Source organism: Natator depressus, chromosome 1, assembly GCF_965152275.1.
Source record: "Natator depressus isolate rNatDep1 chromosome 1, rNatDep2.hap1, whole genome shotgun sequence".
Taxonomy (NCBI): Eukaryota; Metazoa; Chordata; order Testudines; family Cheloniidae; genus Natator; species Natator depressus.
In genome coordinates, this window is record NC_134234.1 from 59381788 (window position 1) to 59407437 (window position 25650).

The following is a 25650-nucleotide window of genomic DNA, read 5'->3' on the forward strand; positions in this document are numbered from 1 at the left end:
AGAAATTTCAAATTAGTTATGCATATCAAATACTATGAAAAATTTGTTTCAGAACTTTTTCCTTTAGTTTACTTTTTATGTTCAGATTTAATAGTTTTAGCTATTTAAATTGTTTTACATATAGGTCATAGAAAAGACCTATCAGGACATCTTTTCCATGCCAATGCAGGATTGTTCTTTTACAGTGCTAGTTTATTTTAACATATTGTCCAGTCTAAAGTACTGACCCTACATCAGAATCTGCACAGCAGCCTCTTGTGGGAGCACAAGTTTGACTGAAGTCAATGGGACAGTACAGAAGTAAGAGCCCTTCTGGTAGGATCAGAACCTAGTTTTTAAAAAGTCTCAAGCAGTGGAGTTTTCAGCTCTTTCTTTGAGCTATTATTGAGCTAATATTCCTACTATCAATTGTTATTGGCTATTAACTCTATATTTAAAGTTAATATTTAATTATTAGTTATTAGTTGATTAATCGCAGTTAACCCACGCGATTAACTCAAAACACTTAACAGCGATTTAAAAAATTAATCGCTATTAATCGTACTGTTAAACAATAGAATACCAATTGAAATTTATTAAATATTTTGGATGTTTTTCTACATTTGCAAATATATTGATTTCTATTACAACACAGAATACAAAGTGTACAGTGATCACTTTATATGATTATTTTTTATTACAAACATTTGCACTGTAAAAATGATAAACAAAAGAAATAGTATTTTTCAATTCACCTCAGACAACTACTGAAGTGCAATCTCTTTATCGTGAAAGTGTAACTTACAAATGTAGATTTTTTTTGTTACATAACTGTACTCAAACCAAAACAATGTAAAACTTCAGAGCCTACAAATCCACTCAATCCTACTTCTTGTTCAGCCAATTGCTAAGACAAACAAGTTTGTTTACATTTACGGGAGATACTGCTGCCTGCTTCTTATTTACAATGTCACCTGAAAGTGAGAACAGGCATTCGCATGGCACTTTTGTAGCTGGCGTTGCAAGGTATCTGCGAACACCTGTTCTCACTTTCAGGTGACACTGTAAACATGACGTGGGCAGCATTATCTCCTGCAAATTATAACCAAACTTCTTTGTCTGAGCGAATGGCTGAAGAAGGACTGAGTGGACTTGTAGGTTCTAAAGTTTTACATTGTTTTATTTTTGAATGTAGTTATTTTTTGTACATAATTCTACATTTGTAAGTTCAACTTTCATGATAAAGAGATTGCACTACAGTACTTGTATTAGGTGAACTGAAATATACTGGTTTCAGAGTAACAGCCGTGTTAGTCTGTATTGGTAAAAAGAAAAGGAGTACTTGTGGCACTTTAGAGACTAACCAATTTATTTGAGCATAAGCTTTCGTGAGCTACAGCTCACTTCATCGGATGAAGTTGAGCTGTAGCTCACGAAAGCTTATGCTCACATAAATTGGTTAGTCTCTAAGGTGCCACAAGTACTCCTTTTGAAATATACTATTTCTTTTGTTTTTTACAGTGCAAATATTTGTAATAAAAAATATAAGTGAGCATTGTACGCTTTGTATTCTGTGTTGTAACTGAAATCAATATACTTGAATATTTAGAAAACATCCAAAAATATTTAAATGGTATATTATTGTTTAACAGCACGATTAATCACAATTAATTTTTTAAATTGCGATTAATTTTTTTAATCACTTGACAGCCCTAGTTACTAGCCATTGTTAAATAAATGGCGAAGAGCATTTTTGCATCTTCTAGGTCACCTATAGCATACAAAATGTACAGATATTTCTGAACTGTATTGTATCATCAGTGATATTAAACTGGGAGGAGTGGTAGATACGTTGGAGGGCAGAGATAGGATACAGAGGGACCTAGACAAATTGGAGGATTGGGCCAAAAGAAACCTGATGAGGTTCAATAAGGATAAGTGCAGGGTCCTGCACTTAGGACGGAAGAACCCAATGCACAGCTACAGACTAGGGACCGAATGGCTAGGCAGCAGTTCTGCGGAAAAGGACCTAGGGGTTACAGTGGACGAGAAGCTGGATATGAGTCAGCAGTGTGCCCTTGTTGCCAAGAAGGCCAATGGCATTTTGGGATGTATAAGTAGGGGCATAGCGAGCAGATCAAGGGACGTGATCGTTCCCCTCTATTCGACATTGGTGAGGCCTCATCTGGAGTACTGTGTCCAGTTTTGGGCCCCACACTACAAGAAGGATGTGGATAAATTGGAGAGAGTCCAGCGAAGGGCAACAAAAATGATTAGGGGTCTGGAACACATGACTTATGAGGAGAGGCTGAGGGAACTGGGATTGTTTAGTCTGCAGAAGAGAAGAATGAGGGGGGATTTGATAGCTGCTTTCAACTACCTGAGAGGTGGTTCCAAAGAGGATGGTTCTAGACTATTCTCAGTGGTAGAAGATGACAGGACAAGGAGTAATGGTCTCAAGTTGCAGTGGGGGAGGTTTAGGTTGGATATTAGGAAAAACTTTTTCACTAGGAGGGTGGTGAAACACTGGAATGCGTTACCTAGGGAGGTGGTAGAATCTCCTTCCTTAGAAGTTTTTAAGGTCAGGCTTGACAAAGCCCTGGCTGGGATGATTTAATTGGGGATTGGTCCTGCTTTGAGCAGGGGGTTGGACTAGATGACCTCCTGAGGTCCCTTCCAACCCTGATATTCTATGATTCTATGATATCAATTTTTAAGCAGAACTCCCCATTGCCTTCAAAGGCAACATGACTCTACATGTATATATGCAAGTGTTTACTTATGCACCTGTACACAGGAGGGATGGGACCATCCCCAAATGCCCTTAATTTTTTCATAATCACTAATCACAATTGTACTTCCCTGTATCTTTACCTGTGTTCCTGACAGGGGCGGCTCTACCAATTTTGCTGCCCCAAGCAGTCGCCACCAAATTGCCGCCGCCGAATTGCCGCTGTGGAGGGAAGAGCAGCTGAGCTGCTGCCAAATTGCCGCCGCGGGACACGGACTGCCGCCCCATTCTAAATGCCGGCCCAAGCACCTGCTTGGAAAGCTGGTGCCTGGAGCCGGCCCTGGTTCCTGACTCCATCCTCTCTCATCTCTCCCAACACCTTTATCTCTTGCTACATCTTTTTGTTTGTCATTTTGTAACTCACCCACATAGTGACAGGCCTTGTTTGGATCATAACATAAGCATTCATCATGGTGTTAGGGAAATCAGTTATGGCCTGGTGTCTGATAATGATTACTTGTGGTCTATTCCTGATCCCACTGAAGTCAATGAGAGTTTTGCCATTAACTTTGATGCATGCAAGAAAGAGCCTTATATATCCTGAATTTTAATTATAAATTTATTTTTGATAACATTGGTTTATTCTGGGATTGGAGGGGAGACCATGTGAAACCAAGCATTTATTTTGTCACAGATTAAAGATTTTTTTTACATGTTATCTCAGCACTAACTGTAGTTTAGGGTCATCTCAGCTAATGTATGAACTTATGATATGTTGAAAGTATGAAACCATCAGCAAGTGTTTGAAGTTAAATCCACAAGCACAGTAGCAGTTTCCATTCCCCCACCCTGATGCTAATGGTGACTATAGGGCCAAACAAGCTTCAGCACAAAATGGAGCAGCCTAGGAACTGCTCTAACTTGCACCCAGTTTTAATGCCCCCAAGAGCCCATTACATAAGCAAGGACAGCTGAAACACAGCATGCTCTGGTCTTGCCTGCTCCAGTTCTTTTACAGCCTCCCCATTGTCTGTGTCATGGGACACCTGAAGCAAGTGGCATAGAGCCAGCTACATTGGCTTTATGCCACCTGGCAAGTGGCAACTTCCAACAAATTGGAATACTCAGGGGCAGCTTTCTGACTGTTCTGCACTGCCTGTGCAGTGCAAAGCAGTTGGAAGAAAAAGGAGTCCAAGCTACTATCTCTTTAACTTTACCTTAAAATGGCTACCAATTTAAAGCCCTGATTCCAGGAAGGGCACTTGAGCCCATGCTTAATTTTAGGTGGGTACTTTAAGTCTCACTGAAGTCAATGGGACATAAGAACATGCTTTTAAGTTAAGTACTTTCCTTATTAGAAATGGAGGTACGCATGCGCCTAGTACCTTCCTGAATTGAGGCCTAAGGTAGTTGCATGTAATGCCAAAAATGTAAATAACCAGGTAAAGATTAAAAAAATATAGGGGGCCACAATCTGATCACACATCAAACAGTGTAAATCCAGATCCACACCACTGAAGGCAACGGACTGGCTTTGGATCAGTAGCACTGAGAGATTTAAATCTGATTTAGAGAAATAAACCAATTAAAAAATACTGCACTTTACGATATATATCTGTTAGAAGATAGTAAAGATAATGAGGATGAGCACATTTTATACTCCTAATTTAAAACTCATTTGAGCATTGAGGTCGGGGAAGTTGAAATTCACACAGGGAGTTGAACATATCAGGTTTGAAATCTGCTTGGGAAAGTACACATGTATATACTTCAAATCCTCAATATTAAGGGCTAGAATTTGTCTTTGTGACACAGGCGTCCTTGGGCAAGGTGTACAGCAGCACAGACCCAGAGCAAGCTCAAAGAGGGATCACACCTTAGGTCCCTGGCACTTACAGGAAAAATGCCTTCTGCATCATTCAGTGGCCCATAATCAGGGCCGGCTCCAGGCACCAGCGAACCAAGCAGGAGCCTGGGGCAGCAAATGTAAAGGGGCGGCAGGACGTCGGGCTCTGGGATGGCAATCCGTCCTCGGCAGCAATTCGGCGGCCGCTCCGTCAGAGCACATTTTGTGCTCGGCAGCAATTCGGCGGCGGGGACGCAACTCTTCACCTCCGTGTTTGGCGGCAAGGTTTTTTGTTTTGTTTTTTTGGGGGCGGCAAAAACACTGGAGTCAGCCCTGCCCATAATGAAGGAAAGTAGCAAATGTCAAGAAAGCAAGTGTAGCTTCTTTAGATATAGCTTTTACATTGTGTACAAGTTGATTTATCAAAAACCAGCCAACCAACCCCTCAGGATACTCATTACATTCTGCACTAGAACATGGAAATTAGGGGATTCCTGATTTAGTGCATAAATATTAGCTAATACATATTTTATTTTGCTAACTGTGGTATTTATGTTCTCTGGTTTAATGGCTATTCTGGGGCATTTGGCAGGGCCCTGAAGCGATCTTCTCTTGTTCTCCTTTATGCTGCTGCACAGGCTGCTAATTAATCAATACGCTATTCTACAAGTTAAGTAGCTAGTAAACTTTTTGTACAGCTGCATCTTGAAGACATTTCAGTGGGACAAGAGACTGTATGGGTCTTCTTCATACTTAATCCCACACTCTCATACAAAAACCAGTATAGCAATCTCAAATTTTATCAAGCGCTGGCTTTCCTTTGGGTTGTGAACACATGCAATGATCATCTTCCAGTCATATTCACACTGCATTACACCTCCAACTCCAATACTTGTTGTCACAGTGCAGTTTCTTTGAGGAATTCTTCTGGTTTCATTTATTATTTGCTGAATAATGATAGCAACCATATGGTGTTTAAATGAACACTTAAATTGATTAATACACATTCCCTCAATATTGTCTGCAAAGAATATGTAAATCTTGGAACTATGCATTGTGAAGACTATCTGTTATTAGTACTGCTTACCTTTATAGGTGTTCTCCCTTGGCATAGACAGTTCAGGTAGCAGCTTTGGAGGCAGAGGCCTACGAAGTAGTTTTGGTTGCTCAAACATTTTCTGCCTAATAATTATTTTTGCTGGACAACTGAGGAGGATTCAAAAGTTTGAAAATTCTAGATATAAGGCAAACAAAAGAAAATCATCTCTGGATTTATGTATTGACCTGCAAATGTCTGCCCAGAAACAGTTGCTGTTAGAAAACACCAGTATAAATGGATGAAAATGGTACTCTGTTTACTTAGTAACTAATTTGACATTTTGCTAATTATCAGTAGTGTTTTTGGAAGCTAAAAGGTGACATTATTAAAAAATAATCTATCTGTTCTGTTAATTTAGGTTTGGAATACTCATAATACAGAATGACGTATGACACCATTGTCATAAAAGTGAGGCAGTGGTTGGTTCTTCCTCTAAGAAGCAAATGGTGAAAAAAAGGAAAACTAATTTTCACGACATGAAACTTTTTGAAAGTTCACAAAAAGCAGCATTTCTAGCCATGGATAAACAGATTTATAGTTAATAATAAAAATTCAATTTTAAATTGGTATTTCTTAATGCTGTGGGTAACAGCTAATTCTTCTGCTTTAGTGAAGCAGCTGGGCATAAGCATATTATACTTATGCTTGGAACTCCTCTACTTGCGCTACATTGATGATATCTTCATCATATGGACCCATGGGAAGGAGGCCCTTGAAGAATTCCACTTGGATTTCAACAATTTCCACCCCACCATCAACCTCAGCCTGGACCAGTCCACACAAGAGATCCACTTCCCAGACACTACAGTGCTAATAAGTGATGGTCACATAAACACCATCCTATACCGGAAACCTACTAACCACTATACTTACCTACATGCCTCCAGCTTCCATCCAGGACACATCACATGATCCATTGTCTACAGCCAAGCCCTAAGATACAACCAAATTTGCTCTAATCCCTCAGACAGAGACAAACACCTACAAGATCTTTATCAAGCATTCTTAAAACTAAAATACCCACCTGGGGAAGTGAGGAAACAGACTGACAGAGCGAGACGGGTACCCAGAAATCACCTACTACAGGACAGGCCCAACAAGGAAAATAACAGAACACCACTGGCCATCATGTACAGCTCCCAGTTAAAACCTCTCCAGTACATTATCAACGATCTATAACCTACCCTGGAAAATGATCCCTCACTCTCTCAGACCTTGGGAGGCAGGCCAGTCCTCGCTTACAGACAGCCACCCAACCTGAAGCAAATACTCACCAGCAACTACACACCACACCACAGAAACACTAACCCAGGAACTTAAAAATTTAACTTTTATCTGTGCTTTAAGTGCACCGTAAATTGCTATTATAAAATATGTATGTGGTAGTGTACAGTACATGAAAACAGAGATAGACACATTTCTTAGGACAGAGGCTATCTTGTAGATTTTCGGAGATGCAACACATTGGTGAGGATGATTTCATTTTTTTGTTTGTAATTTATAAACTCACTCTTTAGGGCCTAGTGGCAAAAGGGTATTATAAAAGAGACTTTAATGAAGAGAAAGTGGCAGCTTGGTACAGTAGTGTGGGGATAGCATTCCATGCATAGGGGTATTCCTGGAAAAAGCCCACACAGATGGGATTGGGAGAAAGAAAGAAAGAAAGAAACAAACAAACAAGTAATTGAAACTGGCATCATTCACAGATTATAAAGCCAGAAGGGACCACTGTGATCATCTAGGTCTAGTCTGACCTCTTATATAAGACAGGCCATTGGACTTCCCTGAATTAATTCCTGCTTGAACTAGAGCACATCTTTTAGAAACACATCCAATCTTGATTTAAAAATTGTTAGCGATGGGGAATCTACAACAACCTTTGCTAAATTTTTCCAATGGTTAATTACAGTTACTGTTCAAAATTTTTTCTTTATTTCCAGACTAAATTGTCTAGCTTCAGCCTTCAGCCAGTAAATCTTCTTATACCTTTGTTTGCTATATCAAAGAGCCCACTATCAAATTTTTGGTCCCCATGAATTACATATAAACTATGACTAAGTCACCCCTTAACCGTCTCTTTGTTAAGATAAATAAACTGAGCTCTTTGAGTCTATCACGATAAAGCAGGTTTTACATCCTTTAATACTTTTTTGGTCCTTCTCTGAACCCTCTCCAATTTATCAACATCCTTCTTGAATTGTTGGCACCGGAACTGGACACAGTATTCCAATAGCAGTCACACCAGTACCAAATACAGAAGTAATATAACCTCTTTACTCCTACTAAAGATTCCCATTTTACTCCTGAGGGAATTCTGCATCAAAAAATAAAAAAAATGTGCCCCCCCCCCAAAAAATCAGCAGAATTTTGCAGTTTTTTAAAATACTGTGTGCACCATTTACTTGTCAATAAATGTGGCAGTTCTAGCATGGCAGTGGGGAGCACATGCCACTGGCTGCATGGAGATGTGAGATCACCCTGCAGTCCCCCCAACCCCCGGGACATGGACTCAGTGGTGGTAAGGCTGCACCCAACCCTGACACAGCACACGGGCCAGGCTTGCCCCAGAAACACCCGAGGCCCTGCCTCCACACCAGGTGTGGGCAGGCAGGCTCAGCCCAGCAGGATCCAAGTGTGGAGTGGCTTAGTGTGGGGGGGTCCAGGTGTGGGTGAGAGAGTTCTGTGTGGGGCAATCTGGGTGTGGGGGTTCACTGGAGGGTGGACTGTGTGTGGCAGGGATCTGGATGCACAGCATCTTTTGGGGGAGGTTCAAGGCACAGGGGCTGGGGAGGGCTGGGTTCAGGAAGTAAGGCTTGGTGCTGGGAGATTCGGATGTGGATGGCTCGGTGGCGGGGGGGGGGGGGGATTATGGTTGCAAAGGGGAGGGGAGGCTCAGCAGAGGGTCCAGGGGGGTCTGGATGCACAGGGATTGGGCAGATGGGGGGTCGGTCTGACTTGGCACCAGCCAGGGTGTCCCCAGACCTGCTTTCCCCCCATGCTTTACCTCTCTGCCAGCTGCTCCAGGTGCCCGAAATGACAGGCCTACGCTGCTGGGGAGGGGCACATGACCACTCTTGTGGCTTCCCTTCGCTTCCTCATCAGAAAGTCATTATTCAGTGAGAAAGCAAAGAAATCTGCGGGGGCCATGAATTCTGCGCACAAGCAATGGTGCAGAATTCTCCTAGGAGTACCACTTATACAACCAACGATTGCGTTAGCCTTTTTGGCCACACAATCACACTAGGTGTTCATGATCAGCTGATTATCCACTACTATTCCAAACCTTTCTCAGTGTCACTGCTTCCAAGGATACAGTCCCCATCCTGTAAGTATGGGCTACAATTTTGTTCCTAGATGTACAATTTTACCTTGGCCTTATTAAAACACATATTGTGTGCTTCCAAACAGCTTTCCAAACAATCCACATCACTCTGAATCCCTGACCTGACCTCTTCATTATTTACCACTCCCACAATCTGTGTGTCATCTGCAAACTTAATCAGTGATGATTTTACTTTTCTTCCACGTCATTGAGGAAAATGCTAAATACTGTGGGGCCAAGAATGGATTCCTGTAGGACCTCATTAGAAACACACCTGCTTGATGAAAATTTGCTGTTTAAAATTATATTGAGACCTATCAGTTAGGCATTTTTAATCCATTTAATGTGTGCAATATTAATTTTGTATTGTTCTCGTTTTTTAATCAAAATGTTGAGTGGTACTAAGTAAAATGGCTTACAGAAGTCTAAGTATATTACAACCAAGCTTGTAATCTCACGAAAAAAAGATATCAAGTTAATTTGACGGGATCTATTTTTCATAAATCCATGTTGATTGGCATTAATTATACTACGCTCCTTTAATTCATTATTAATCAAGTCCCATACCAGCTGTTCTGTTATTTTGCTCAGGACTGAGGTCAGGCTGACAGGCCTATAATTACCCAGGTTATCCCATTTACCTTTTTTAAACACTGGAACAATATAGCTTTCTTCCAGACTTCTGGAACTTCCCCAATATTCCAAGAGTAATTGAAAATCAAAATTAATGGTCCAGCGAGCTTTTTGGCCAGCTCTTTTAAAACTCTTGGATTCAAGTTATCTGGACATGCTGATTTAAAAATGTCTAACTTCAATAGCTGCTGTTTAACATCCTCTTGGGTTATTATTGGATTAGAAAGTGTTTCATTATCATCATGATAAATCAGCTATTTTTTCCACCAAATAGAGAACAAATATTTATTGAACACTTCTGCCTTTTCTTCATTATTTTATTGACAATTCTACCATTTCTATCTAGTGATGCAGGGATCAGCAACCTTTGGCATGTGGCCCATCAGGGAAAGGCGCTGGCGGGCTGGGATACTTTGTTTACCTGCAGCGTCCGCAGGTTCGGCCAATCACAGCTCCCACTGGCCGCGGTTCACTATTCCAGGCCAATGGGGGCTGCGGGAAGAGGCGCGGGCCGAGGGATGTGCTGGCTGCCACTTCCCGCAGCCCCCATTGGCCTATAACAGCAAATCGTGACCAGTGGGAGCTGCGATCAGCTGAACCTGCTGACGCTGCAGGTAAACAAACAGTCCTGGCCCACCAGCCACTGTTCCCTCTAAGCTGTGCGCGTGTGCACGCTCACACAGATCCTAAACCCCATGCACATGGCGAAACACCACGTGCACAAAAAATGAAATACTACATCAGGGCCAGGCTGAAATATCATTTATGGGTGACTTTTGACATTGTTCGCCTGCCATCTATCAACACAGCCAGATTCCACTAGCTGGCAAGGGGAGAAGGGGGGAAGGAAAGGAGGGCAATGAATCATACCCCTCCATACCAGCATTCCGAACGTGAAATGTTGATCACATTGGGACGGTCAGGACCCACACATCTCCTTGTAGTCTGTTCAGTTGGCTGTGTACAAACTCAAGTACGTGCGAATAGGTCAAAATGCCTCGCTGTAGTTGCTAAGGAACTGCAAAGATTTCACAGAAATGAACAAAGGTAAATGTTCTTTTCGTGATTGAAATCTTTCAAAGGCATTGGACTTCATACATTTACTCATGATGTTTTACCATTTTCCCGCTTTTTTTGCAGCAGATGCATGGACGTTATCGGAGCTATGCACAAACTTCCAGTATCCTGATCTGAATGATCTCCCATTTGCCCTTTTGTCGAGTCATGCTGTTAAGCACATTGAAATAGTAGCCACATAATAAAAGTATTAATTTTAAATAAACCAATCCGGTAAAAAAATCAATTCCAAAATGTCACTGTCTAGAGGTCTAAAGCGTAAAAGAACAGCGACTTCATTTAAATCTGGATGGCTGGATAAGACTAGAGAGACGGTTACACCAAAGTCACATAGTGTAATGCTTGTTAAACTTTGTGAAATATTCACATATGAGGACAATGGAGTGGTTTGTGTATATTGTCGAGATGCCAGAGTTTCGGGAGAATTTTCATCAGGAAGAATGTGGAACGATGTATGGAAGTTGGATTTCTTAAAGCATCATCTGTCAAGTAAGTCTCATATAGATGGCGTAACAAGACTTAGAAACAAAAACTCTTCCTTACGGAGCGGATTGCTTAGCATGATTCTTGAAAGTCCAGCTCAAAAGCAGAGGGGGCAAATTAATCTTGAACACAAGCACTCAAACCCAGAAGAAATCAAGGTACTTATTGACTGTGTGTTGTTGGCTATTAAAATTAACAGCTCAATGCTTTCTGTTCAGGATATTAGTGACCAAATGGAAAAGTATGTGTGCATACCAGCAAGCTGGAGAAGTAAAAATTATGCCTTTGAATTTCTTGACATTATCAACTGCATTGTCCAAAATGACCTCATGCATGAAATAGCACTGGCAATGTTTCAAACTCTAGCTGTTGATGAAAGCACTGAATATCCATTAACAGATACTTGATACTCTACTTTAAACATAGATCCATAAATTATGCAGACTATAAAACTTTGTTTGGTGGACTATTACGATTGCAAGAATGTGATGCTGTTTCAATAGTGGCTGCAATCAAAGAGTTTTATAAAAAACACCAACTTGATCTAATGAAAATGGTGATGTTCACATCTGATGGTGCCTCTGTGATGTTGGGCAAACCCAATGGCATGGCGGCTCAGCTGAAATGTGATATTCCTCACTTAGTCCAGCAACACTGCGTTGCACACTGGGAAGACTTGGGGATTTCCGATGCATGGAAAGAGGTCAAGCTGATAAGAGACATCGAAACCTTAATGAGAACTGTCTACACGGAGTTCTGTCGGTCATCCAGGAGAAAATGCAAATTTCAGGAAACAGTGGATGCTTCTGAATGTGAGTCAGTGGCTTTCAGGCCACTCAATGAAGTGTGCTGGTTATCTAGGCACTTTGCACTTCGAGCAATTATTCGCAACTATAATCCTCTTCTGGAATATTTTGAGCAAGACAAAGATACTGATCCAGTTTCTAAATATTGCCACAAAAAGCTGAATACCATGGAATGCCGAATAACATTAAAAGTTTTGAATGATGTTTTATCGGAGCTGGCTTCACTATCCACACTGCTCCAGAAACGGGGCCTTACACCTCTTGAAGCATTTCACCTTGCCCAAGGTAAACTGAACAAAATCAGAAGACAGTACCTTGGAGATTCAGTCTTATGGAGTGACAAAGTTAAGGCTCTCTTAGATATGAGCATGCAATAATGAAATTGATACCAATTCCATAATAACTTTCATAAACATCTTGTGTGCACATTTGGCAGACAGGTTTCCAGAGGATGAAGTCCAGGAGTTGTCCGCTTTTGATTGTGCGGCAATAGTTAAGTGCGATTTCAATTTTGGAATTCATCAGGTCAAATCCCTATGTTCAAAATACAAAGACTTTCTTGCTGAAGAGATTGTTATAGTCAGTCAGTACAATGACGTCAAGTTTGCAGTAGCCAAAAGCCAATCAAAAGCCAATTGGTATTAAGTTTCCCGGATATGGTGACATTTGCTCACCAGAATGAACAGTTTTAGGATCTTGCAAAGTTGATGGATATTAGAAGAACATTCCTAGCATCAAGTGCAGACTGTGAGCACGGCTTTAGCTTAATGAACACTCTAATAAACAAACTACGGAATCGTTTAAGAGTACATCATTTGGACATGCTGGTGTGTATTAAGAGTTACCAGCTGATTGGAGGACTGATAGATCTGGACAGAGTTTATATTGAATGGGCAAATAAAAAAGATCGCAGGGAAAAACAGTAAGGTTAGTTTAGCAGTCTTTGACATTTCGACCAATAAGGAAATTAAAATGCATTTGTAAATACATATCTTATTCTGGGCTGATAATCATTTATTGATATTTTTTAGGAAAATTTTAAATTTAAAACACAAACTCTTTTCTTTTTTTACTTATGATGTCTCTATCTGAAAACTCATATAAATTGACATAATGGCATACTTATTAAATTGTCTTTATTATATGTTTATCAAAATCTTTTCGGACATTTGTATAGAATGAAAGGTGAAAGCGGACACCAACGGGTAGAAGCCTATGGACTGATAAAGATCATGATTAATATGTGCTTGATATATGCTTGTGATTGTCTATAAAAAAAGATCATAAAGCATAATGCATAAAACTAACTTCTGCTTCATGAAGAATGGTTAAATTTCCTTTTTCTAAGTATTTAAAAATGACATTTATAAAATAACATGGTGTAAAACTATTACCACAAATTGAAAATTAAAACTTTTTAAATGTATAAACATCTTACTCGCTTGGGCGCATTTGTCTCTTGGCCACAAATTTGAACTCTGCTTCAAAAATTTGCACAGAAGAAATTTTTTGCGCACACAGCCTATCAAAAATTAGAGGGAACATTGCGCCAGCGGACTTCCCTAATGGGCTGCATGCCAAAGGTTGCCAATCCCTGTAGTAATGGATCAATACCATTGTTAGGGTTAATTGATGGGGCAGAAATGTCAAGGGAGACAGGATAGGAGACAAGGTCTATAATGTAGGCAGGGACACAGCTCTAGATTAAGTCACTGAAAGGCAGGACTAGAAGTTTAAGCTATATACAGTGTGTAAAGAGGTTCATAGAAAGAAGTTTTCATGTGACTCTGGGCTTTCATGAGACTCTGTTGGTTTGCTTTCAAATAATGCAATATTCGGTTTTGAATGATTTCATATGAAATTAGCATCAATTTGATGCTTTCATTTGGAAGTCATTTTGAGTTTGTTCAAACCTGATGCTGGACTACACACAAAGATGCACTGGTTTAACTAAATGTGATGTACCAATTTAGCTAAACAGGTGCAACTTTGTGTGTGAAGAAACCCTCAAAGTGAAACAACAATTAAGAGATGACTTGATCATAGTCTGGAAAGTACCTACATGTGGAAGAGATTTCTGATAGTAGACTGCTCTTTAATCAAGCAGAAAAAAAAGTATTAACGAAATCCAGTGCACAGAAGCTATACCAGTTCAGGCAAGAAATAAGGCACACATTTTTAACACTGAGAGTATTTAACCCCTGGAACAACTTACCTAAGGACAAGGTGGATTCTCTATCACTTAAACCTAGACTAGTTATTTTTCTAACAGATAAGCTATAGCTCAAACCGAAGTTATGGGCTTGATGCACAAATTACTGGGTAAGGTTGTAGAGTAGCAGCCGTGTTAGTCTGTATCCGCAAAAAGAAAAGGAGTACTTGTGGCACCTTAGAGACTAACAAATTTATTTGAGCATAAGCTTTCGTGAGCTACAGCTCACTTCATTGGATGCATCCGATGAACTGAGCTGTAGCTCACGAAAGCTTATGCTCAAATAAATTTGTTAGTCTCTAAGGTGACACAAGTACTCCTTTTCTTTTTGGGTAAGGTTGTATGGCCTTATGCAAATAGTCAGACTGGATTATCATAATGGTCCTGTCTCATCTTAAAAAACTATTAAGTTGGAGAAGAATATATAAACCCTTGCAAACAAAACTAAGTTTGACACAGCTGTAGCAACAAGACCTCTTTATCTCATATCTAATTCTAGCACTCTTCTTCAATCATGTTATAAATTTGCACTGAAGGCCAAATGCTTTCAATGTCTTTCACTCTAAATTTTCTCTCTTCATCGTTTGTGCCTAGTACAATATGGGACACAAATCAATGTAAAGTGTGAACCAGATTCTATTTGGCTTTAATAATTGCTAAATATCAGAACCACTATGCTCTGTGTATAGCAGAAATAGATTTATACCCACATTAGGGTACCAGATGTCCTGATTTTATAGGGACAGTCCCAATATTTGGGGCTTTTTCTTATACAGGCCCCCGACCCCTTGTCCTGATTTTTCACACTTGCTATCTGGTCACCCTAACCCACATAGATTCATATTATTAACTGCCCAGGACAAAGCATCTGCTTGGCATGTTAAATAAAAAAGTAACTTTTTCATAAATGTGTACTTTGAAAAGAATATTACAATTAGGGACAAATAAAGACTACTGAACAAAAACTACTGGTAACACACAACATTATACTTGCTTTTGTTTTGTAACCAAGAATCCTCTCTATGCCCCTCCTCCCCCCAATCTTGGACTCAACTTCAAAAAAAATTCCTTCCTGTTAATTATCATACATTATTTCTACATGTCCTTTTAAAAAAGCACATTTTAGTACAGTAACATCCCTGCTGTAGTCAAACTATATTTTAAGCCCCGCCCAAATGTTATTAAAGTGAAGATATATATATTTATGTATATATGTGTACACACACATAGATAACAATATAATACTCTGCACGTCTATCCCTCCTTCCATACAAGGATATCAAAACACTGTACAAAGAGTTGTGATATGTTGTGCTATTTTCTGACAGCCGCACTCTTTGTTTCATCCAAACACAGCACTGCTGACTACAAGTGGTAAAAAAAAATAAATCATGAGACTGGCTTAAAAATCATGGGATTTTACAACAGCAATCGACTCGGGGTTGTTTCTATTGGTCTTCCAGCCGCGGAGGGGCACTCAGTCCAGGTGTTCTGATTCCACCACAACCAGGAGAGCTAGAAACGTTCATCACATCGAAGCAGGCTGAAGTGCTCAGCCAACACGGGCTTGCTGGGGCTCTGAGAACAACCCCCGCGGTCAGAAATCTGGCAGCATTACAGCCCCCAGGGGAAGTGTGGGGGGGGGGGGGGGATCCAGGATCCCTTTGTCACACCTGACACCAACCACCCCCAGCCCTCTAGAGGGTGAGGAGCCTCTCTATTCCACCCTGGTCCCGAGGCCCGCCGGGGATATCAGTTGGCGGCTCCTTCACAGGGCAGTGAGCACGGTCGTGTACTTGGCACAGTTCACCCCAATCCCGGACACCTGCCCCTTTTGCGGCATGAGGGACACCCTGGCGCAAGTATACCTGGAGTGCGCCGGGCTGCAGCCCCTATTCCGGCTCCTCACAAATATTTTGTTAAGATTTTGGTTCCACTTTTCCCCTCACCTCCTTATCTATGCACTCCCTGGCTGTGGCCCCACTAAGTCATGGGACCTCCTGATCAACCTCTTCCTGGCCCTGGCTAAACATCTATAAAACCAGGCTGAGGAGGTTGGCCGATGGAGTCTCCTGTGACGGTGGGGCCTATTTCTGATCCTCCGTCCGTTCCCGCTGCCGGGCAGAGTTCCTCTGGGCGGCGTCCACTGACTCCCGTGACACCTTCGAGGAGCAGTGGGCGCTGACCAGGGTTCTCTGCTCGGCGTCCCCGTCCGGTTCCCTTCGTTTGACCCTTTGACCGCACTCCTGTCCCTGTTGTTCATTACTTGTCCCCTGGAATTATTTGGTTTTCCAGGTCCTGTGGACGACCCCCCCCCTTTAGGCTGGGGGGATCCTTTAACACTTCCTGGATCCCAAGAAGACCAACCACCCCAGCCGCACCTTACAGCCCAGGGCCTGGCATCGCCTCCCGCAGCGCTGCAGCGGCATGGGCTGGGCGCCCCGGCCTCTCCTCAGCTGGAGTCGGGCGGGGGCGGTGGGGGAGGGGCTCCTCTCCGCCCAGCAGCAGCCGCCGCCGCCGCAGCCCCTCACATGCCTCCCAGGCGTCCCTGGAGACGGGCCCTAGCAACCCCCAGGGGAGCCTCGTTCTGGCAGCGGGCTCAGACGCCAGTCCGCGCGGCGAGAGAGAAAGAGCGCGCGAATGCGCGTCCCCGCCTTCCATTCCTCCTGGGCGGGCGGGAGGGAGAGAGGGAGGCCGGCGCGCTCCCGCCAGGGGTTCAGCCGCGGGGCGGCGCGCGCGCGCGCGCCTTGGCTTGGGTGTGGGCTGGGGCTGGGGTTGGGGCTGGTGGCTAGGCGTGGAGCAGCTCAGCTGCAAGGTGCTAGTGGCCAAGGTGGGGCGGCAAATAGGAGGCGGCGCTGGACCCGTGTGCAGCAGCATTGCACTGCAGGAGTGGTGAAGATTATTAATATGGCACACTCGTAATTAGCATGGGCTCGTCTCGTTTCATTCGTTAGTTTATAGTCTTTCCTAGTCAGCATTTCCATAGTTATTGGTGTCTCTGAGTAGTTATGGATGATGCTAGAATAGTCCTTATCACTACTGCTATAGGGTTAGCTTTATCATTATTAGTGATAAGTAATTATTGATGAGCTTATTATTGCTGTTACCTTTTTGTTTTACTTCCTTTATTACCATCTGCAGTTATTTATCAGCCGTGGTGTTACCGTAGTCCTTATGACGTATGTTTCTCATTGTTCTGTTTGTCATTGCTATTTATTATTGTGATTTATTCCTGGCGTGTTACTTGTATTAGATTTTTCTGTAATGACTGATGATTTTTTAATAATCTTTATTGCTGTTTAATATTGATCCTTGTTGATGAGGGGACTTAGGGAGCATGCTGCTTGCTAGTTAATGACTCAGGAGTACTTACCCTTTTTCTCATCCTTTCCTTTCAGCGCAGGATTCCAATGCCTGTCTGTGTGCCTAGGAACAAAAACCACTGGCTGAACGGCAGGAGCACCAGTTAAAAAGAAAACAAAGCAAACAGTGAGTTTTGAAACCATTATCTCCTGTCACATTCATCTTATGTTTGTTGCTCTGGATGTTGTGTCTGGTTTTCCCCATGTTTCTTGTTGTGTGTTAAGTTATCAGCCTTAAGACAGTTGACAAAATAGTTTTTGTCTGTGTGTAGTCTGCAAAGGTGTAGAGTAAAAGGGAATTCACCTTAGCAGTGATTTAAAAAAAAAAATCAAAGAAACTTCAAATTTAGCTTAGTTGTATTCGTTTAACCTTGACTCATTATCTACTGGACGTAGCGTTACCAATTGTATTTAATAACAGTGCAGGTTTCTTAGTGGTTTTTATTTCCAAATTGACTCAAGCTCCCTTCAGATAACATTAGATTTCAGCAGGGTCACCAATACTGCAGTCCTGATTCAAGCAAACTTCCTATTGATTGATTGCACTAGAAATGTTGCCTGAGGAAAGACTACACTGGGTCCATTCCAGACTATAAAGGGGAAGGAGTGAGAGAGAAAGCAGAGATGGAGTTGCTTTTCATATCTCTGTTAGGTGAAAACATTAAGTTCAGTGACATATTTAGGAGTAGCAGGAGGATAGTATCTTTGTTGTGTGAATAGTGATGGCTCTTGTTTTTTGTTTCAATGATTCAACTAATCTTAGTTTTTTAAAGGGGCACATTAGAGCAAACTTCTTTATATTTGTAATTGTTTTCACAAACACTGAAGGTCATTTTCTTTAACTCAGGGGTGGGCAAACTTTTTGGCCCGAGGCCCTCATCTAGGTGAGGAAATTGCATATAGGGCCATGAATGTAGGGCTGGGGCAGGTGGGTGGGGTTTGGGAGGGGGTGTGGTGTGCAGAAAGGGGCTCAGGGCAATGGGTTGAGGCGGAGGAGGGGTGCGGTGTGTATGAGGGGCCTCGGGGCAGGGGTTTGGGGTGCAGGAGGCGGTGCGGAGTGTGGGAGGTGGCTCAGGGCAGGGGTGCAGAGTGTGGGAGGTGGCTCAGGGCAGGGGATTGAGGTGCAGGGGGGGTGTGGCAGTAGGCTCAGGGCAGGGGGTTGGGGTGCAGGAGTACTTAGCTTGAGCGGCTCCGGGGTGGTAACGGCACTCAGCGGGGCTAAGGCAGGCTCCCTGCCTGCCCTGGCTCCGCACCACTCCCAAAAGTGGCCGGCACTATGTCCCTGCAGCCCCTGGGGGAGGAGGGGCAGAGGGCTCTGTGTGCTGCCCCTCCCTCCCCCAGGGGCTGCAGGGACATGGTGCTGGCTGCTTCTGGGAGTGGCGTGGGGCCCACGGCACCATGGGAGTGGCAATCCCCGGGCCAGATCCAAAGCCCTGATGGGCCAGATCCGGCCCATGGGCCGTAGTTTGCCCACCCCTGCTCTAACTTAGTATGGAAATAAAGAAAGTGTTTTGCATGTTGCTGATTTAATATGTTGTTTGTCCTTTATCTGCAAGGTTAATGTTTTTCAACTGTACTGTCATCAAAGCAATTGTTCTGTCTTGTGCTTTTTTTAACGTACAAATTCAGCTACATGGAAGATTACAGGTCGGGAATGGGAGGAGGGGAGATTTTGGTTTGGTTTTGTATTAAAAAAAAAAAAAAGATATTGAATGTAAAGTAAATAATAGAAAATTGAAGGGGGGTTATTTGCTAAATTACATCAGTATGTTCAGATTTTTCCATATAAGTATCACTCCTTAATCAATAACAACGTGATATTTGGTCTACAACTCATATACTTCTGAATGTTATGTCTAAGATGTGTTCTCACAGTAATGTAATGTGAAATGATGAACTCTAGATTAGACTGTAAATTCTTTTGGGCAGGCACCACATCCGCTACTAAATTTGTACAGCATGTAGCATAACAGGACCCGCATCCTGATTAAGACTTTTAAAGAAATCCTCTTGTTTAAACAGATCTCAAGAAAACTGTAGTGCTGAAACTAATTCACATTTTCATATTGTCCACAATGAAGTATTTGGTTGGGTTCCTTGTCTTTGACTCTGAATGGGCAATTTTTGTGACTCGTGTATAGTACAATCATACAAACCCATACTGAAATTAATACTTCTTCCTCATGTAAGCAATGCCATTGAGCTCAATAAAACCAACAGTCTGAGTAAGGACTGCACATGAGAAGAAGTGTTTGAAGCATTGAACATTATATAGTTGTAGGAAAGGCAGATTATTGTATTTAAATATTAAACAGTATTAGCCTTCCAACTCTTTAGGAAGTCAAAACCAAATAGTAGGCCTGATCCTTCATTACTTGCGTATGGAATGCAGGGTTGGGCTCCAAATTTTAAGGCCCTGATTTCGCAAACCTTACGGGTATGTCTACCCTGGAGCTGGATTTCCAGCCTGAGTAGACATACCCGCACTAACTAGGTCTGATTGAGACTGCACACTAAAAATAGAATAGCTGCAAGTGGTTGGATGGGTTCCCTCTGATGCCATCCAAGACCATAAGTACATACTCGGGTAGCTAGCCCCTTCTGCCACTCATGCTGCCTTGGCCACGCTTCTCTGTGTAGCATGCTAGCTGAATCAGATCTAGCGTGGGTATGTCTACATGAGCTGGAAATTACTCCTCCAGATCCAGTGTAGACCTACCATTTAGGATGAAATTTTGGCCCCATTGACATCAGTGGTAAAACTCCCATTAGCTTCCAAAGGGCAAGGATTTCACCTTTAGTGTTTGTGGGTAAAGTTAAGCTTATGCCTAAATGTTTGTAGGATCAGGGCTTATGTTTTGCATTTCAGCATATAAAGCAGGGACAAGAGCTCTCTTAAAAAACCCAAACTTGCTGAGTTTGAAGTTAGTAGACTGTACTGTAATTGTGACACACGGATACAATACTGTAAACACATTTGTTAAAATCCACAAATTCATGACATCGTCATGAGCCTGCTTGGGGACTTTAATTTTCTAAATTCTTCGATATTCAGCACAAGGAAGAAATCTGCTGCTGCTTCTTCAATATTGTGCTTGTAGGGGCAAATCCAGCTCCCTCCTCTGTAGCCACAGAAGTCCCCTAAGCAATGAAACTGGTGCAATTCTACTGTGGAAAATGGAAAAGCTGGGGGCACTACAGCCGGTGCACGCTCCAAGAGGCAGTGGAAGTGGCTGGGCTGTCATCGAGGGGTCACAGAGTAGCTCTGCACGCTCTACTTGAGGATTCCCCTCCTGTTTGTCATCTTATTCAGTTTCTCATGCTGGGCACTGGGATTTGGTTTGATCCTTAATGTTTGAAGAACATGAATTTCTTCCACAGTAATATTAGTGGGTGGAGTACAAGTTGTTAATACATTTGATTGATCTTTTGGAATATAACAACTTTTGTTTTTAATGATTACCTGTTGTGATCCTTTTTATACATTTTTTAAAAAATTGCTTTATTTTTTAATGATATGTAACAACTTTCCCTAAATATGATTAATTTTATCCCTAGCTTTACATTGCTTTGCTTTTGTTCCTTTTAGTGACTGAAGCTTTAATACAGTATTTAATCTTTCTTTCCTGTTGTGATATATTATTGCCAGAGTAAGGTGATTACGCTTTGAATGTATGTCCTTGACAAAAACAATGAGGAGTCCGGTGGCACCTTAAAGACTAACAGTTTTATTTGGGCATAAGCTTTCATGGCATGCCTCTGAAGAAGTGGATTTTTTACCCACAAAAGCTTATGCCCAAATAAAACTGTTAGTCTTTAAGGTGCCACCGGACTCCTCATTGTCTTTGTGGATACAGACTAACATGGCTAACCCCCTGATACTTGTCCTTGACAATTACTGTTTTAAAAAATAGTTAAGTAGATGTTTCTGTATCTTTCTGTCATTTCTTACTGTAAAGGCAAATGCAAAGGCAAAAGATTATCCTGTTTCATTTTGTCCTCTAAGGCCCTGATCCTGCAAGCACTTAATTGACTTTAATGAGACTAGAGAGATAAGGTGGGTGAGGTAATATCTTTTATTGGCCCAACTTCTGTTGGTGAGAGAGAAGAGCTTTTGAGTCACATAGAGCTCTTCTCAGGTCTGCGAAAAGTACTTCGAGCTCTGTGAGGCTTGAAAGCTTGTCTCTTTCACCAACAGAAGTTGGTCCAATAAAAGATATTACCTCACCCACCTTGTCTCTTTAATATCTTGGGACTGACACAGCTACCACAACACTGCATACATTTAATGGGACTACTCATAGTCATTGCTATTACATTCTAGTTTTACACCAGTGAAATGCCGTGGATTTCCCTGAAGTTACTCTGATATAAAACTGCAATAATGAAGCTGTGAATCAGGTCCTTTTAAAACCTTTTTGTTCCCACAAACAATCACCATTTTTAGGAAAGGGAAGTTTCTTCACTTTTTCCTATCCCCACATTGTTATGTTTTCTAATCTTAAAATGTTACATGAAAATTTTAAAAGTGCTTATTGCCTTGCTTGGGTTGAGTTGCCTGTCCCGTACTTTTATTGACAGGAGAGACTCAGAAACAATTTAGTACCCCTGTCTATTTTGGTAAAATGAATCTATTTCTGGGTACAGTATGAATTGAGTGCCATCACTTTGGAAATAGAGGGAAGAGCGCACTCCAAGTATAATACAGACAGTTGTTGCTACTTATTTTTAATGTCAACAAAGCAATTTATAAAGCTTGTGATGTTCATGCAAAAAACAAACAAACATACAAACACAATATGCTAGCAGTTCTTAAGCAGAAGTCTCGGATGAAATCACTGTCTAAAATGATATACTTAAGAAACAGATTCTACATTTTAAGATTGTGAAATAATACATGAGAACATCCTTTAATGTATGTGAATATAAGTCTCCAGAAGATTAGCTACAATAGGATGCCAGCAAGTTCTTTTTGTAATGCTCCTGGGGAGAACTGAAGCACGATATCTCAGTGCATCTTGTAGACCAGTGCTTCCTTGAAAGTAGGAGAAGATAAATCATTTAAACGCCACGTATTGTCTGACTATACAACCTCAGCTCTATTGCTGTATTTGGAATCTTTAAATCTTCTGAGTGTGTTTCAACAAAGTTTTTAAGTTCTAAGCATTTGTAATTCTCTGCTGTTCATACACAGTCTTTGATCACGGATGTCTTTTTTTTTTAAACAGAGCATTTGTGAGATTTTTATCATGAAATGTCTATAATAAAATATTGAAAATTTAATTTGATGTTAGTAGTTTAGACTTGACAAGGTATTTTCCCTTTCCCACTCCCATTTCATACATTTGTTGGCTGAATACCAGCAGGTTTCCTGGCTGACCTTTGCCCTCAAACTGTTTTGATTATATACTCGAGCCAAAATTTTGAAAAGTCATTAGCAATGTTGGGTACCTTGGTTTTGGGTACCCGATTTCCATGAAGTGCTGAGCACTGTCCCCTCTTAAGACAAGGCTCTGTTAAAGGTATCAGACATGCAAAAACTAAGGGTATGTCTACATTGCGATTAAAAACCCTTGGCTGGGCCACACTAGTGGACTCAGGCTCAAGGGGCTTGGGTTAAGAGGCTGTTTAATTGTGGTATAGACCAAGCTCTAGGACCCTCCCACCTTGCAAGGTCCCAGAGCCAAGGCTTCATCCTGAGCCTGAATGTCTATACTGCAATTAAACAGCCCCTTAGTCCAAGCCCCACAAGTCCAAGTCAGCTAGCAGAGGTCAGCCGCAGATTTTTAGTAGCAGAGTAGACATACCCTTAGGCATCCATCCTCACTAGTCACTGTTGAAGATCTTGGACTCTAGTTCCTGGGATTCTCTGAACTCCATTCATTGTTGTTTAGGGTTAAACCTGTCCAAGAAGAGCATTATTGGATTATATTACATTTTGCAGGTTACAGTGAAATCATGTATGTATACAAGTCAATCAGAACTGTAGTTCTGGGCACACAAGCAATGAGAAGCGCTAATGGGGATGAGAGAAGATATAATAAAGCCTTTTTTAACCTATACATTAAAATGAACTAATTTAAGTATTTTTAAAACTAGGTTAACTTCCCCCAAAATCTGTTTATTTTAAAATGGCCTGATCGTCTTTTCTCAGCCAAACTTCTCTTCCACTAACTTGGACTTTGATTATTGGGCAGAAGTGTGGTGTCACCTAAGATGCATCACTTTAGGAAAAAGGAGAATAATTCCTAGAACCAAAAAATGTTCCAGAGAGGAGAAGTTCAAGCAGCTATGGAGCTCCCTGCAATACTGCTTAATTCGCCCGTGCAACTAAAAGGTCCAAATATCAGTGAGAAATCTTCTATCCTACTCAACTAGCCCAAACTCCTTTGCCATGCTAACTGGTGAGGGTAAGTCTCACTGAAGTGCAGTGACAACTGTGGATGTGTTTGAAACTGAGATGAGTGGGAGAAGGTTTCCTGTTAAGCAGGCGAGGAGAGAACCTGCTATGTGCCCAAGCCAGGCAGAGATACATTGAGGGATGTCTGTATTCAAGGGATTCAAGTTGTTAGGACCACTGCGCTCTCAGTCAACACAAAGCAGCTTATGCCCCTCATTACATGGAACTGGAGCATAGGAGTAAACATCACCCTAGCATTGCAATCTGTCCTTGGTGAGGTGAGGCCTCAGAATCTGTGGGCCTCCTTTGGCTCAGGTTGGGTTGTATTCTCTGAAGCAGTCCTGATGCCAGACATACAGTTTCTCAAATGATTCTTATTTTTAAATACAGTATGTCAGAAACTGGGGAATTTAGTGCTTGTGAAAGGTTCTGGATTGGCAGTGTTTTTATGTTGTGCCATAGGTGAGAATGGGACTTTATCAGCAAATAAAAAAGGTCTGCAGAGTGTGTGTGTGTGTGTGTGTGTTGGATTGAGGTTCACTTACTCAGCAGAGGAGTCTAACAAATATTTATTACAGCAAAAGGCTCAGAATAATGATCAGTTTCTTACAAGTGGGAAGCTTATCAGGACAATCTCATCATAGTTGCCTCCAGCATCAGACAGTACAGCTTCAACCTCCATTTGACACACACACTTATTTATAACTTTTTGTTCTCTTTTCTTATACATTTGTATTAGTTTCTCATTTCCATGTTAACTTTCCTCCCCCATCAGTACAGGTTTAGTGTTAGTTCAAACCAGTCTTATCTAGCTTGTTAGTTATTTTATCTTTTCCTGTTCTCACAAACATGATTACTCTGCCATTACTTACACATACACAGTTCTACTTATGCAGTTTATCAGAACAGACTCTTAAAATCCACGGCAGGCTTCTGTCAGATCTAAATATGCTTTTGCTCCCGGGGGGGTGGGGGTGGGGTGGGTTGAGGGAGGAGTAGGTTTGTACTTTTTGCTCCTTTATGATTGATAAAGGCTTGAAAGTTTTTAATTTCTGCTTTATATTACATCAGAAATTCAGCTCTTGTCTATCCTGTTTATCCTCAATGACTTCATGGATAGACTATGACATCATAAGCAGCAAAGAAGTGATACTGAAGTAACTGAAGGGGAAAGGAGTTTTAGTCAGTCTACAAGAAAATATGTTTTTGTTAAAGATTCATCATGTCCACCCTGGTCCTCCAGAAAGAACAGGACAGAAAAGATTATATAGACCTCATATGTAATGGCAGAAGAACCAGTTTAAAAAAAAAAAAAAGATAAACACACAGAATTTAAAAAATGTAAAATCTCTTTTTTGTCTTTTCAGGTATTTCTTAAAAAAAAAAAAAAGTCTGAGGCTGAATTCACAGACCCTATAAAGTTCCAGTGCAGGCTTAAACCATCGGCTACTGATGTGCCTCAACTCAGTTCTTTGGGGACCAAGGCTAGGTGTGTGAGGGCAATTCACTTTTCAAGCCATTTCAAATCTGATTTCTCTACCAAGGCTACCTATTAGGGCCAAATTTCAGTTAGCCTCACAGGAAAAGCTGTGACCACAAACACCTGCATCTTCATGCACAATACTGACTGGCATGTGTAACCTGCAACATTTGCTTTTGCAGTTTCCTATTAAGCAGTACACAGATAGAGAATAAGTTAC

General features: G+C 41.5%; 2 protein-coding genes and 1 pseudogene across 5 annotated transcripts in view; 2 read left to right on the plus strand and 1 right to left on the minus strand.

The window, feature by feature from the left end:
• LRRC63 (leucine rich repeat containing 63) overlaps positions 1 to 16813 on the minus strand; it is a 50953-nt gene extending 34140 nt beyond the window's left edge. The window contains exons 1-2 of the mRNA XM_074961041.1: positions 16570 to 16813; positions 5644 to 5790 (exon numbers count right to left, since the gene is read on the minus strand). Coding sequence (XP_074817142.1) covers positions 5644 to 5731 — 88 coding nt within the window. The 5' untranslated portion in view covers positions 5732 to 5790; positions 16570 to 16813. The remainder of the gene's footprint in view (positions 1 to 5643; positions 5791 to 16569) is intronic.
• On the plus strand, positions 10921 to 12902 carry LOC141993211 (E3 SUMO-protein ligase KIAA1586-like; annotated as a pseudogene).
• A 140-nt stretch (positions 16814 to 16953) lies between the features above and the next one.
• Positions 16954 to 25650, plus strand: part of LCP1 (lymphocyte cytosolic protein 1) — a 74854-nt gene continuing 66157 nt past the window's right edge. For 2 of the 4 annotated variants that reach the window (XM_074960958.1, XM_074960985.1), the window contains exons 1-2: positions 16954 to 17080; positions 17587 to 17677. The gene's annotated coding sequence lies outside the window, so the exon portion shown is untranslated. Of the gene's footprint in view, positions 17138 to 17586; positions 17678 to 25650 lie in introns of all 4 variants that reach the window. The other 2 variants (XM_074960968.1, XM_074960975.1) reach the window with 2 other exon arrangements.